Source organism: Saccharomyces mikatae, assembly GCF_947241705.1.
Source record: "Saccharomyces mikatae IFO 1815 strain IFO1815 genome assembly, chromosome: 10".
In the NCBI taxonomy this organism is placed as follows: Eukaryota; Fungi; Ascomycota; class Saccharomycetes; order Saccharomycetales; family Saccharomycetaceae; genus Saccharomyces; species Saccharomyces mikatae.
Window position 1 is genome coordinate 685036 of NC_079265.1, and position 14964 is coordinate 699999.

Sequence of the window (14964 nt, forward strand, 5' to 3'; positions counted from 1 at the left end):
ATGATAATATCTGTTTTACTTAAACAATCCTGTGTGCGCAGCAGGGAAAATTGACTTTAACAAACGTTTGTCACTAATCTCAATACCTACATATTCTTTATACATTTTTCCTCCCAACCATCTGCTCAACTCTACAACTTAGAGCACATTTCTTGCAGCTTGGTCATCAACACATCCGTACACCGCTACCAATAGGTTTCAAAAACTCACGTGATCTTGTCTACTAATAGTCTTATTCTATCAAAAACTTCCTTCTTGGTAACACGTTTCTTTACTGCACTTGGCTTAGAGTTGGAGTCTGGAGTGCTCTTTGATGTCACAGAACCAGATGATGGTGGTACCGGGCTACTCTCGTTGTTCTCTGTTACGAAGGATTGATGCCGTTGAGCTAGAGGATAGTAGAGATACTCGAAGTAAATTCCAAGACAGACACTGTCGAAGGCAATTCCACTGTGTCCCTTCTTCAGCTGGAATGCGAGTTTTAGCCCAGAAGATATTTCTTCGGGATACTTATCTTGGTCAAAAACCTGGTTTAATTGTTCACTTATTTTCAGGAAATTTTGGTAGTTAAGTGTGGGAAGTATCTGCTCCACATAGCTCTTATTCTGTAATTGCAATTTAATTTTGGCACTTTGCGTATACACGTTAATGGCACGTTCTAAAAGTTCATTTATGTTCACAGTTCCAGAACTGAAACGCCTTAGTTTCTTTATAACGAGACCAGTTGTATTGAAGTCTTTTATTGCGAAAAGCAAGTCCAAATACAAAATCAAATACTGATATGTATAGATAAAATGTTTCCCTGGCCTCTCGAAATCTGGTTTCCATATATTAACCAGGTTTTTATTGATGCTTTTTGCGGATATTAGGCTATCCATCTCTTTCAAAGCGCCATCCACATTACCAAAGTCATCAAACAATATCCGTGCTATTCTGTAACGAGGTCTGTGCTGCCATTTCTTTTTATCAACAGATAACAAAAAGTGAAGCAATCTCATAATCTTATCAAAAAAAACTTTTTCTTGGTAGTCCCATGCCAGTCCTTCGTCGTTAACCCAAAATCCCTCTTGTTCCTGGAAAAATTGGCTATCCTTAGACAGCAAGGCAAGAGCTGCATTAATATTCAAAGAGCCTTTTTTTACCCACTTGTAACAGGCATTAACTAATAGATAATGTGGCTCTATAATTGGGTCTTTAGCAGGCGATGATTCATGTGCTAATTCACAACTTTGTGTAATATAGCTAGCAACTAATTTGCAATTATTCCCTCCGTCTGTTTTGAAAAAGAACTTTGCCAGACTATAAAAGCTAAACCAGTTCAACATAAAAGCACCATCCTGTAACTTGATATCGCTCGATAAAGAACAAGCCCTGTTAAAACACAAAAATATGCTCTGTTCAATGTTGAAGTCCGAGATTGTAGTGATTTTCATTGTTTTCTCCATTACTACGTCCCCAGTCTCAGACAATCTCATCGTATTTTCTGCGCAGCTTTTCCATTTGAAACAGAGTTTATTCATAGGATTGTAGTAGCCGCTAATCAGCATAGATCCTAAGTCATCCAAAGCCTCTAGTAAAATCTTCTTATCATCCATGGTTCGATCCGACCTACTATAATAAATAGAAATGGCCATTGAATAGCATAAAATTGCCTTTCGTTGTGTCAGAGCAATAACTTCTTTTTTCTCGGGAACTGTGATTTTATCCGATGTCCATATTAAATCGTCTTCAACTATGTAGGTGTAGCACTTTCCGAGCAATATCCAGCTTTCGAAACGGTTTGTGTTATATATAATGTCATTTTTTAACATTCTGATAATGGAATCCAGTTCAGATGGTCTTGCCTGCATAGACTTTTTCCTCATTTTGTATAATCCCAAGGACTGCAAGCTGGATACATAGAACAGACCAGCTGTCATGCCTTGCTGCAACTCGTCACGCGGAGTAGTTAAATATAAACTAGTGACACCAGAAAACGTATTCTTCAATAGATCTGCCGTTATTGGCTTTGATAGATATTCATTCAATAGAAATGAGTTTCTAGATATGATGTGGTTATCCATAGTTGATGGATCACCAATTTTTTCTATGATATTATCCATAATTTGCTTTAGGGTAGTCTTTGACGATGAAAGGTAAGGATTTTTGTTTTGATACTGCAGTTTGATCAAATATGTTCCTAGAGGTAAAGAATGTATCTTTTCCATCTCTACCGCTTTTGTTTCATGCAAATCTGGGCTAAAGTTATCACTGGCTATTGTGTAATGATATCTGCACCATAGTATCTGTTTCAATTGTAAAAACGAATCGTTGTTAATGAATAGGCACAACAGTTTCTCAGATAAATCCAAAAATTTTCCATTTGATGCATCACAGAAATGGAAATATCCAAAAAGAGTATGTAGTGACCAAATTACTTCCGTAGTTTCAATACCTTGTTCGGCAGGCGTGTTGCGCCTTGCTTGAATATTATAATAATAGAGTATTAATGTCGCGAGATCTATTATTATGTCTTTCATTTTTCCTGAAGATTTCGATGCTCTTTTGAAAAACGACCTATTAGAACTGTCGTTGACTGCAGAACTTTCATAGAAAAGGACAGTATAAAAAAAGAAGAATGTTTGCAGCAGTTTTTCAAACATACAATTATCTATCACAAAATTACTATCTTCCCACATATTCAAGTTCAAGATCTTGCTTAACTGGCTGGAAAAATAACCGATTGCTGTCAGTACTGTTAATAACATCTGATGCCTTGCATGAGAGTTTGATTCGCTGTAGAAGGGGGACGTCAAGACGTTCCTCATGAAATCAAGCACGTGAAAATAAATTCTCTGTACATCTTGTATGCTGGACTTTTTAACATATGATGAAAAAAGAACACCCCAGAGTCTAATTTTCAGTAGGAATGGCGAGTTGAAAATGAAAGAAACCATCTCCTCATCAATAGCTGACTCATTAGTCGAAGGGTATAATATGTGTAAAAGAACTCGCTCTAGGGTTTCCAGATGATTATCTGAATGATTGTCAGGGTTCGTATCTTCAGCTATATCTTCAACTGTTATATTTTGTATTATTCTGATTTTCCTTTTCTGAGATTGAACTGTATTTAGGTTTAATGCCGGTATATGACGATAGTTTGGATACGCAATATCTAAAGAAGAATCTGAGTCCTTTATAGTACTCTCTAAAGACGTCAAAGTTTCAGAGAGCCTACTATCAACTATATCACAGGTATACTGCAAGAAGCAGTAATGAGTCCATTGAAAGTGAACATACAGTTTCGTATCTTTTTCCTCTGCAATCTGCTCTAGTAAGGTATGCCAGAACCTTATTCTTTTCTCAACCTTATTTCTTTGACTTTTTAAGTCTGCTGACTTGTGCCCTTGAATCCGTTTATTCGTGATTTCTTCCACAATGTTCCCCAAATGGTTAACAAGCAGTTCGTAAATCGATAAAGCCAAATACTTGCATTGCTCTTTATTTTTACTTATAAAAGCAAAAATGTTTGACTCGATTCCAAAAACGAACCATAGAACTATCTTAAGAAGCTGAGATTCCCAAACGTAATCTATGACGAGACGTCTTTCATTACTTACATCATAAGTTCCAAGCAGTTTAAATAGTAACTTCAAACGCACCTGGTGAAAGTGAAGATTGCCTGCATTAACTTCCGAAATAAACAATTTGATGTGATTCGAATCCAAGTCACTTAAATATCTAGGAAAGCTCTCTTTATCATCAAATGCATTAGACTTCAAAAGTGCATTTAGTTGAAACAATTCTTCATTTTCGTTGGAACCACTAGATAAATAATCGTTTTGGTTGAAAATATCGGTATATCTACTGTTCCAAGATTTCAGACATTCATAGAGATCTGTATAGGGAATTAATATCTCAGGTTGTTTGCCATTCGAGCCTATGAGGAATTTGGAGGTAAAGGTATCAAAATCACAAAACGGTAGAACATGAACATACGATAGTAACGTGTTGAACTCAGCAAAAAATTTCTTATGAACGTCCATAACATATTCCTTTGAGTTTTCCTGTTCCCTCTCCTTGAAGCGCTTACTACTTCTTTGAAGAGGCTTCGTGCTATCCACATGTTCGTCAGGTCTCTTGTTGGGCCTCGGTTCTTCACTGGTCTGAGTTTCCGATGGGGCCATATTACCACCCTTATCCTCCAATTGTACACTCTCCTTTTCTTGCTCGTCCTCTTGCCGTTCCAAATCTTTTTCTAAGGATGGTGTGTTATTGATTGATTCCGATAATTCGAACTTAACAGCTTCAATAGGTTCTTCGATTTCATTATATGGATCCATATTTCTACCGATAAGGGACGATGTTTTAATGTTAGGTAGCAGATTCTTCAAAGCCTTTGCAACTTCATCCCACGATTCTTCATTCAATGTGACATTAAACACGTCCAAATTTCTCATTATTTCTTCATCCTGCCTTTTCATTTCTGATATTCTGGAGAGAATTGGTCCAAAATCCAGCGGCTCAGGTTTAATATCTTTGTACTTATCCAAATGATATTTCTCAAAGATAGTCTTATCTGATAAATTGGGGATTAGAAGTTTATTCGTAAGGTCTATGTAATTATTCATCATCAGAGTCACATCATTCAAAAGAAATTTACGGTGTCGTCCTAGTAGAAGTGAGAGATTCTCCTCTTTAGTGAACTCATACTCTGAAATCAAACGCTCCAATTTGACACTATTAAAACCTTTAAAGATACGAGTCAGTAAATCTGTAACTGTAAAATCAGCATCGCTGTGTTGAATAGATTCAACCAAATTCTCCACTGCCTTTAAAATACAATTAACCAATTCTTGTGAGTTTAATTTTTCATAATTATTCTCCAAGTACAAATGATAATACATCCCTCTGTTTCTATAACATAAATATCGGAGATTATCTAACGTAGGAGAGGAATTGCGATACATTCCCCACTTATCAGGTTTGATGACATCAATTTGGAAAAGCTCTTGAAACTTGCTATCCGATTTTTTAAAATCATTGTTCTTTAGATCAATCAAAGCATCTTGTAAAATATTAAAGCTCTGTTCGATCTGGAGTTCTCTCGAATGTTCCTCTGCCTCGTATAGTTCACCTTCAATATTTGAATTGAGAGCATTGAACATAGACATGGTATACTTTCTTTATACTCTGTGATGAGTTTCCAACTCCTGATAGTGCTTTATGAACTTGGCTTCTGCTGTTTATTTCTGCATCAGCTCCTGACAAACGTGAACATTTTAGTAAGAGGAATTTCGCGATGGTGTTATATAATAAGCTGTTAAATTTAAAATGAAAAAAAAGAACAAGACAGGAGGATAAAGAAAAGGACAAATGCAACGGTGATGGTCCAGTATGTGGTAGAATGGTTACCAAGAATTGAAAGCATTTCAGTAGTAGTAGAAGGCTGGAAGCAGGTCGAAATTAGGTGCTTGAAGAGTACTTTGTTGAGCATATCTGACGATGAAGGGCAGGTAGAGGATATTTCACTTCCAGTAGAAGTTAAAGAAAGTGTTAACATTTCCTCCAAGTTCAAAAATAGAGACAAATCATTGGAATGGATTTTGAAGTTAAAAAGCAAACCTTCAAAGGATTACGATAGTTCCATCATGTCACTACCAGATGGAAAATGGACTAAAGAAGACCTTCATTTAGATTCTGATTTTTCAATAGAATGTCTCAACTGTAAACAACAAATTATAAGTAGGTATAACTGTCAAGTTGTTAATGATATGCCTTCAGAGTTCTGGTTCGAGTTAATGGATTATTGGCATTGTCATAAACCAGATGTGAAGAAAGGAAAATCGGCTTCTTACACAAATTTTGAAACGCTGAAACCATCAAGAAACGAGATCCTAATCGGAAGTTCTTATTTTCAGGGTACTCCTGCCACGCTTGAGAATGTAATAATTGGAAAGGATAATGTTGAGGTATTATGCAAAAAGTGCTCAGTAGCATTAGGTCAATTGACTGTTGATTCGCTTTACAAATTACATAAGTGGAAGCTGCAATTAATGCGCAATGGAAATACATACAAATTTTCTCCAGAATGGGATGTCACACTTTCTCTGATAAACATTGTTAAGGCGAACTCCTGTAGATACGCCCTCCTGAAGAGTGGAGCAGAACTACTGCTAGTCTGGATATTTTCCGTTGACATTGGAGTCACATTGACCGGGAATAGAAAATTCAAGAGGTCTATGAAGTTGCTTTATACAAAAAATGTTACCACAATAAACCAATTTCTCGAACGGCAAGTGGTCGAGGAACTAAATCCTCAAGAAACTACCTTTAAAGCATTTTACAATAACCTTTTAACAGTTAATGCACTTCTACCTTCAAATATGAAAAAGATGGGTGAATGGACTATCAGTTACACCTCATTAGTCTGATTATGAGAGTTGTATTTTTTGAATTCGTATAAGTATAGAGATCGAGTAATAAGTAGGTTTTTTTTTTTAGCATACAAATATAGGATCCAATTGTTTGACCGAAGAGTGGTACAACAATAAGGTTCATCACCTTATCACATATAGCGATTTCTGAATAAGAAAAACCAAACAATCAATCCTATAATAATGAAGGTAGAAGAATTACCTAATGGATCGGAAGTGTTAGTTAGGACCCAAGAGGATGATCTCGAGGGCTTTTCTTTTCTGAAAATTATGGATCGTATAGATCCCTTACCAGAAAACTTCGAGAATTATGAAAATTTCAAAGAGGGCGTTTACTATATGTGCACACACGATGGCATAAGAATTGGGTTCGTATTGAAATTTGTTATAAATGAAATGAAAACTATTTGTCTGGAAACCTTCGAAGAAACCTTCCAATTAGATGAATTTAATCATGAGCTAAGGTTCAAAAGCAAAGATTTTGAACACAGAAACAATTTGATTGATCAATTGGCTGATAAGATGTATCTAGAATCATCGCTAACTGGTGTCAAAGGCTGGAGAAATGAGAAATACGCTATTTGGGTAAACAGAGAACCTTACGTACTCATTGAACGTGCAATGGCAGGTGTTCTTGGTATAATCACCTATGGAATTCATATAAATGGTTATGTGCTGGACCCAAAGTCTAAGAAAATTCAGTTTTGGGTGCCAAGAAGATCTGCAACGAAGCAGACATGGCCACTAATGCTTGACAACATTATAGCTGGTGGGGTAGGCTATCCTTATGGTATCTATGAAACAGTTTTGAAAGAAAGCATGGAGGAAGCCAATCTAGAAAAGCATATTATCGAGGATAATATCAAAGCTGCTGGCGCAATCTCTTATCTTTACTTTACAGGCGATATATCTGTAACGAAGTTCGATAAGGAATCAGATTTTATCGTTGGGGAAGTGCAATATGTCTACGACTTGCAACTCAACAAAGATATTGTTCCAAAACCAAATGATGGCGAAGTAGAGAACTTTAACTTATTCAGCCTGCAGGAGACCATCAATGCCTTAAAAAACAAAGAATTCAAACCCAATTGTGCGTTGGTAACGGTAAGCTTCTTGGTTAGACACGGCTACATTACACCCGAAAATGAGCCCAACTATCTTGAACTTATAACTAGAATGCACAGAAGACTGCCCTTCCCAACTTTAAATTGACAATATAAAAGCCCCCCGTAATTGATATCTAAACAAATATAAAGGATTTTTTCATACATACACATGTAGGTATATATTTAAAATGAAATTGTTTCTATTCCTATTACACGGGAGTGAACAATTAACTCAATTGTGGTCGGTAAATAGATAAAGTTACTTTGAGAAGTTTAATTCTATGTCGAACCACTCTCTAGAGACAACTTCTGATGGCGACAAGCTGATGTCCCCATACACCAATGGTGAAAAGTAGACAAAAAACCATGCAGTAGCAGCAGAGGCACATATCAAGAACGCCACATAAGGTTTAACATAAATCCTGGGGTTCTTTTGATACGGGGTGCCTAATATTTCCTCATCTTTCTCCAGGTTCAATGATTTGCAATCACTAAATATAATTTCCCACAGTGCTCCAGAGAATAAGCAAGCAATTAAATGAGCTGGTAAGTAGTGATGCAAAAACTTTTGACGCGCCATCAAAAAGAATGGAAAATAGTGGCAGCACCAGGAGATAAAAAAAAACATTAATGGGCCATATAACTTCTCTCTTGTCATCTTGTTAAGGGCATAGTAACCACGATGTCTTGAAATTAAGTCTGCTATGATAATGCCAACGAAAACAGCCAATGAAATGACCTGAAACCACCATCCAATAATGTTACCAATGAAGTATATTTGTTTTTTCTCGTCACCGTTAGTCCAGAATGAAACACCACTTAAACTACCAGGCCAACTGTATGGTTCGGAAGCAAAGGGATGTTCTGATGACAATTTATTATTATGATCAAACATAGATTTTTGAGTTTCAATCCATTTCTTCAAGAATGGTAACGGTTTGACAACCTTTGGAACATATACCTTTCTAGCTTCATCCAAGTTAATAATTTCTTCGACAACCCAATTATTCGAAGGATCGATGACCTTTTTGTTACCGTTGACCTCTTGTTGATGGAACCCCCAATCAGGCAATAATTCGTCGTTATGAGTCCATAAGGCTACAGAAGTATCGACATGGAAAAGACGGAAAGAAACCGTTTTACTCTTTAGGATATGACCTTCATCCGACCTTTTCAATGGTTGGAAAGCGAAAAGCGTTTCAGGATATAACTCCCCATCACCTTCTTCTAAAGTTACTGTAGTAATCTCCTCATTGGTAGGGTAAAATGGCGAAGCGACATCATGGGCTAATAAGTAAGTATCAGTGGCTACATGCCTTAATCTAATATGTTGGTTTAAGAGAACAGCTTGCCCTTTACCGACATCACTGTCATGTGGTGGTAACACCTCCCATTGATTATTGAGGTCCGGGTGCGCATAACCAGTAACTTGCTGACCAGCGGATGAGATGCGGCCGTCTTCATAACGTTGTGGGTAACGTGCCAAATGTGAATGTAAAAATGCACCTGTGTCCTGATGTTTGATAGTAATGACATCGAAATAATTAACTGTCTTTGAGTCAACGCTCAAGGGAGAATCTTGTAGAGTCTCCTGGAATTCAGCAGACATAAAAGCGTCGCCTGGACCTGAGGTGTTCAAAATGGTGAAATGAACCCAGAACCAAAACAAATAAACCACGAAAGGGATTAACACTAAACCGTTTAATCTTTTACTGAAATGTTTCATGAACAGTCTTAAAGACAACCCCGCCTTAATATCCAGTAATTGCCACAAGTTTACTACTACAGCAAAACCAATAGCAGCATATGTCATAACACCAACATATTTTGTTGAAATAACGAACGATAAAGATAAACCAGTAGCGTGCAACCAAATATACCAACTCCACGTAAATGGTTGACGCAATTGGCACTTGTAGAATCGAACATAACAATACATGGTAGCAGCGATGGAAATGATTAAGATGGCATCCAATAGAATCAATCTGGTTTCTGTAACATGGGCAGTATCAATGGCAACCAGAAGGGATGCAAAAGCACATGTAACGGCTCTGAAATTCAACTCCTTCAAGGTATGAAACATAATGGGAACAGTTAAAGAACCCAATATCGCGTTGAAGGAACGGTACGCAATATATGGAGCCGGATGAGTTTCATAACTGTATCCAATTTCGTCAAACTTAAAGGAGCCATCATAACCGCATAACCAACCAATGAAGGCAATCATCATCTTAGCGAATGGGGGATGAACATCAAAGAAATAAGATCTCTCTAAATAATAAGATGCAAACTTCCCAAAATGAACCTCATCAAAAACAACTTCCTTTGGGTACCAGATCTTATAAAATCTAGCAGCAAAAGCTAGTAAAGTAACAACTATTACCCAGAAGTTGTAACGAGATTCTGGCTCCGGTAATGGCTGCAAGAGCCAATGTTCTGCAATTTGTTCACATTTAGGTGTATCCTTTGTATATTTTAACGAAGGATCGTCTACGTCCAAAGTCGAAGGTGGTAACTTCCCTTGATTACGCTTTTTGGGTACAGACATCTGTACTGCTGTGGAATCTTGCAAGTTGGTAACTATAAATTTGTATTGCCCACCTTGTTAGTGCAGGTAGTATAGGAAGGATTCAAATGTGTAGGTTCGAAAAAGCGCGTTTCACTGCATATTTTTTTTTTTCATCTAGAGAATGGATACATGAATAATATCACGAAAACCATAGACGAATTAAGGAAGGAAAAGCGACTTAACGTATTGTTCAAGTGAGAAAAGAAAGGACAAGTACGAAGATCAGCCTATGATGAAAAGTCTTTTCAGGATTAGAGGATACGCATCGTATGCTACCCAATTTTATCAAAAAAGAACCGTGGTGAGCAGCGGGAGTAATACTGCAGCTGCTGGTGTAGTAAAGAAAAGCTTCAACAGCACAGAAGCCAAACCTGCATTCGCAACAAAATCAGAGGCCAGTAATGGGAATAATATGAAGGAGTATTCAAGTGGCATCAATTCCAAGCTCGGCGGCACGCCTTTGGAAACCCGTGGCACGCCTGAAGATTCTTTGAACAATAGTTATAAGTCAGCCAGGGGAGACATCGATTGGTATACTTCATGGTATGGCTTAGGTATGAAGCCATTTGAACCAAAGGTGCAAAAGGAATTGATTGAGCCCTTGGATTACAAAGATATTGAAATTAAGCCAGATGGGTTGATATACTTGCCCGAGATTAAGTACCGTAGAATTCTGAACAGAGCTTTCGGAGCAGGTGGTTGGGGGTTGGTGCCTAGATCACAAACTATAGTAACATCCAAACTTGTGACTAGGGAGTACGGTCTTATTTGTCATGGCCAATTGATCAGTGTAGCAAGAGGGGAACAAGACTACTTTAACGAAGCCGGCATACCAACCGCTACAGAAGGTTGCAAAAGTAACGCATTAATGAGATGCTGCAAAGATCTTGGTGTAGGATCTGAATTATGGGACCCTGTTTTCATAAAGAAATTCAAAGTCGATCATTGTACTGAAAAGTTTGTGGAGCATGTTACCACCAAGAGAAAGAAGAAGATTTGGCTAAGAAAGGACAGACAAGTCGAATATCCTTATAAATAGTAAATATACGAATCATATAAACTGATTTTAGTAAGTATATATATTCTAATATAATCGCACGCACGTATACATCGTAGCGGCGCGTAGCTCCCGTACACCTTATTATAAACCATCTGATGGACGGTTGATGTTCCTCTCAATATTACAATAGACACCTATACACACACGTTCTCGCCCCTATTAGCATTAGTGCTATTACTGTCATTGATATTATATTATTGATATTATTTTTTGTGCCGGATGATAGGGGAAGATAGGATGTATTATTTTAAAATTCAATTTCTAATAAACATTAATGGGGATATACAAAAGAAGAAAATAATTAACTTGTTATGAAATTTATAAACCTTGTTGAGCTCTTCTTCTGTCACGTTCTTCCGCAATAGACAACTTGATACCCTTACCCTTTGGCAAAGAGATGTAAGGCTTACCTTGTTCACCAATGACGAAGACATTGTTCAATCTAGTGACGAAAGTGTTGTCCAAGGAGTCCTTGATGTGAACTAAGTCGAAACCACCATCGTGTCTTTCCTTGTGAACAATAGTACCGATACGACCCAAGTTACGACCACCAGTAACGTAAACTAACTTACCGGCATCGAAACTGATGAAATCGGTGATCTTACCAGAAGCCAAATCAATCTTGACGGTGTCATTGACCTTGATGTTTGGGTCTGGGTATCTGATAGTTCTACCATCGTGGGTAACAACATATGGAACACCCTTCTTACCCAATTGGACCTTCTTAACCTTACCCAATTTGTAGGAAGCTTCTTCATCGGTAATACGGTGAACAGCGAATCTACCCTTGACGTCGTAGACCAATCTGAAGTTTTCGTTGGTGGCATCTAGAGTGATGACATCCATGAAACCAGCCGGGTAGGTGGTGTCGGTTCTAACCTTACCGTCAACTTTGACGTGACGTTGCATCAAGATAGCCTTGACTTCACGGCCGTTCAAAGCATACTTTAATCTGTTTCTTAGAAAGACAATCAATGGCAAGGATTCACGCAATTTGTGTGGACCAGCAGATGGTCTTGGGGCGTAACAACCGGACAACTTGTCCAATAACCAATGGTGTGGAGCTGCTAATCTCTTTAGATGCTTCTTTCTATGTGGAAAAAATGAATAAAAAGGACAAAATGAACGTACATTAAATAAAATGCAGATACATTACATTTTGTGGTTTTTTCGTTGTGCTTGTTAGTAAATCATTGATCATAGGACATCTGATACAATCCCGGGATGATACAAAATGAAATAGAGGTACACTGATTCCTTAGCTACTTCTCTCTCTCTCTTTCGTTTTGTCAAGACTCTGTTTGCTCCTTGCATACCATCCTTCTCATCCTTGCGTAATTGTAATTAAAAGTCTATAGTCAAACATACGGTCCTCTAGCCATCTTTGCGTATCGATTCTTTGGTTTGTTTTGGGCAGAAAATTCACTATGCAAGAAACTGTTCTAACACTAGATTGAAATATAGTATAATTTTAATATACCGGTGTGTAGCGCGACGCACTCTGAAATTTCAATTCTCCTACAAAGAGCAAGCCTTACCGGAACTAGCTGGAACAGACATAATAGCCTAACCAAATCGCCATCAGCCAGCAACAACGGCTAAACCTCCCACCATCACAGAGATTCCTCAGACAACGGCCAGGCGTGGCCCACCCCTCCTGCCGGCTGGTTCCACCAACAGAAAAAAAAAAAAAAGAAAACAACCGAAGAGAAATGAACGCAAAAATAGAAAAAGAAAAATCATATAACAAAATGTACGGATGTAATGTCCCGGAATAGTCGGTGTATGGGTGCTGATGCTGCTTCGTTTTTTTCTTCTTCTGTTGCACTGGAAAAATGAAAACACTGAAGAAACGCAATGCCCAGCAGCTTTTCTAAGAATCTCACATAATGACGGAAATGGAGAAGCAGCGTATGCGTAGCATGCTGCCGTAACCGCAAGATAATGCGCAATACACGTAACCATGACTAATGGTTGCACGAATTGTGGGACATCAGACAAAATGGACTTCGTGCCAGACGATAGCACGCTGTAAACGAATGCGCAGCAGTTTCTACTAGAGCACGTGCCACGTAGGCCTGCGAAAAGCCTCTTAAGAAACATAGAGTAAGCTTGCCGATGCAGGAAAGCTAGAGTTCCAGAAGATAAAAGTTGAAAAGTCAAAAAGAAACCGGAAATCGAGGCCTGCGCATGTTTCTTTGGCCACGGCCTTCCCCGACCCATCTGCTCGGACCCGAGGTTTGTCGCTTAAAAGGCATCTCTTTATAATCATAAAAATGACAAGACTGGATCTGCAAATATTTGGACATATATCTCCAGAACGGGTTCTCCTCTCCTCTTCGACCAGGTGGTATAAAGGATGACTAAGTGGCCGTCATAATTCCACGGATGCCGCGGGCTGTATATATTGCCAGTCAATCCGGTGACCAAGAGTTTCTCTCTGGTGTAGCAACGCATGCCAGACATGGACGCAGCATCGACGATGGAGCTGCCTGATGCCTTTTTAAGCATTTTGTTCGAGATACTGCAAGGTAACGCTTACTCGAGCATAATTCAATGGTCGGCCGATGGCAGCAAATTCATAATCTGGAATCCGGACCAGTTCACAAAGGTTATCCTGGAGAGATTTTTCAGCATTGCCAGCTTTGCAGCGTTCGCCAAGCAATTGAGCAAGTATAAATTTCAGAAAACTAAGCGGCCACGCTGCGTGGAGTTTTCCCACGTTCATTTTCAACGAGACAACGTGGCTAGTCTATTGCTAGTTAAGGCAGGTAAGTCTGCCAGCACCGTCAATAAACCAGATAAGCAATGTGGTTTCCACTGGGACTCTTTCAAAGCGAACTCCATTTTAAGCAAGGCCATCGGCAAACCTTCCTTCGAGAAATTGATAAAAAATGTCGACGGACTGCAGAACAATCTTGATGAACTTAACGCGACAAACGCAGAAAGCTTGCAAATCATAAAAGAGATTAACGCTAGCTTACAGACAATTTCGTACCACCAGTTTCATGCCTACCAAACGGCCAATTTTCTGCAAGCGAACTTCGAAGCCGTTAGGAAAGTCGTTTGTCCCGATTCATACCTACAACACCAGCAATTCCAACCACAGTATCCCAAACGTCACTCGTTGTTGCTATTGAAAACGGATGCATCCGAATTGTCAGGAATACCTTTTATGCGCTTCGCCACCGCGCTCGAACTTATGAACTGTTCTTTGGACACGGCTGCTCAATGGCATCCCCAGTTGCGCCTTGACACATACGACCTGATTTTTGTCACTGTATCTCCCAACATGCAACAAGAACATCTCATTTACTTCAAGAGACTGAGGAGCGCACTCCCAAGTTTCCCCATAATAGGCATTATGAACAGTCTCACCTCTCCTCAAGATACTGGTGTCGTTCCCTCCGATTATTCTAACTATTATTTCCACCATTTGTTGCCGTCGGCGTTCACTGACATTTTAATGAGCCCCTTCACACAATCTCAACTCGTAACGCTTCTATCCAGACATCTTCGAACGTGAACCGACCCTCTCCGAGAGTCATCTACCATCTAGCATACCATTGCATTCGTATATGATTTTTTTTTGCGACCGCACTGCCCACACTTTAATGTTCCATTGGCCCCGGAACCAATCTTGCAACGGCATTCTTTTTCCGCTTTCGGCTGGCACTTGATTTAACCTCTCTTTCCTCTTTGACACATCTTGTTATCTAATCTGTAGATCCGACTCTTCTTCTCTTTGGCGTCGTTCTTCTAAGTCCGTTTTTCAGTCAACAAAAACGAAAGTAGTGATAGAAATAAAGAGCC

The 14964-nt window shown here is 38.7% G+C and overlaps 7 protein-coding genes across 7 annotated transcripts; 4 read left to right on the forward strand and 3 right to left on the reverse strand.

Annotated features, from left to right (window-relative positions):
* Positions 1-206: 206 nt before the first annotated feature.
* On the reverse strand, positions 207-5153 carry HIR3 (Hir3p; the record flags this gene model as incomplete). Its single annotated transcript, XM_056223662.1, has 1 exon — positions 207-5153. The coding sequence occupies one exon, from the start codon at positions 5151-5153 to the stop codon at positions 207-209; it is 4947 nt and encodes a 1648-aa protein (XP_056077658.1).
* Positions 5154-5366: 213 nt separating this feature from the next.
* On the forward strand, positions 5367-6413 carry IPA1 (putative polyadenylation protein; the record flags this gene model as incomplete). The annotated part of the gene is made up of 1 exon (XM_056223663.1): positions 5367-6413. One exon carries the CDS (start codon positions 5367-5369, stop codon positions 6411-6413), a length of 1047 nt encoding a protein of 348 aa, XP_056077659.1.
* A 186-nt stretch (positions 6414-6599) lies between these two features.
* SMKI10G3330 (uncharacterized protein) lies at positions 6600-7628 on the forward strand (the record flags this gene model as incomplete). The annotated part of the gene is made up of 1 exon (XM_056223665.1): positions 6600-7628. One exon carries the CDS (start codon positions 6600-6602, stop codon positions 7626-7628), a length of 1029 nt encoding a protein of 342 aa, XP_056077660.1.
* A 153-nt stretch (positions 7629-7781) lies between these two features.
* PMT4 (dolichyl-phosphate-mannose-protein mannosyltransferase) lies at positions 7782-10070 on the reverse strand (the record flags this gene model as incomplete). Its single annotated transcript, XM_056223666.1, has 1 exon — positions 7782-10070. The coding sequence occupies one exon, from the start codon at positions 10068-10070 to the stop codon at positions 7782-7784; it is 2289 nt and encodes a 762-aa protein (XP_056077661.1).
* Positions 10071-10323: 253 nt separating this feature from the next.
* MGM101 (Mgm101p) lies at positions 10324-11130 on the forward strand (the record flags this gene model as incomplete). Its single annotated transcript, XM_056223667.1, has 1 exon — positions 10324-11130. The coding sequence occupies one exon, from the start codon at positions 10324-10326 to the stop codon at positions 11128-11130; it is 807 nt and encodes a 268-aa protein (XP_056077662.1).
* A 339-nt stretch (positions 11131-11469) lies between these two features.
* RPS4A (40S ribosomal protein eS4) lies at positions 11470-12533 on the reverse strand (the record flags this gene model as incomplete). The annotated part of the gene is made up of 2 exons (XM_056223668.1): positions 11470-12241; positions 12520-12533. The coding sequence occupies 2 exons, from the start codon at positions 12531-12533 to the stop codon at positions 11470-11472; spliced, it is 786 nt and encodes a 261-aa protein (XP_056077663.1).
* A 1082-nt stretch (positions 12534-13615) lies between these two features.
* Positions 13616-14677, forward strand: HMS2 (Hms2p; the record flags this gene model as incomplete). The annotated part of the gene is made up of 1 exon (XM_056223669.1): positions 13616-14677. The coding sequence occupies one exon, from the start codon at positions 13616-13618 to the stop codon at positions 14675-14677; it is 1062 nt and encodes a 353-aa protein (XP_056077664.1).
* Between the last annotated feature and the right edge of the window lie 287 nt (positions 14678-14964).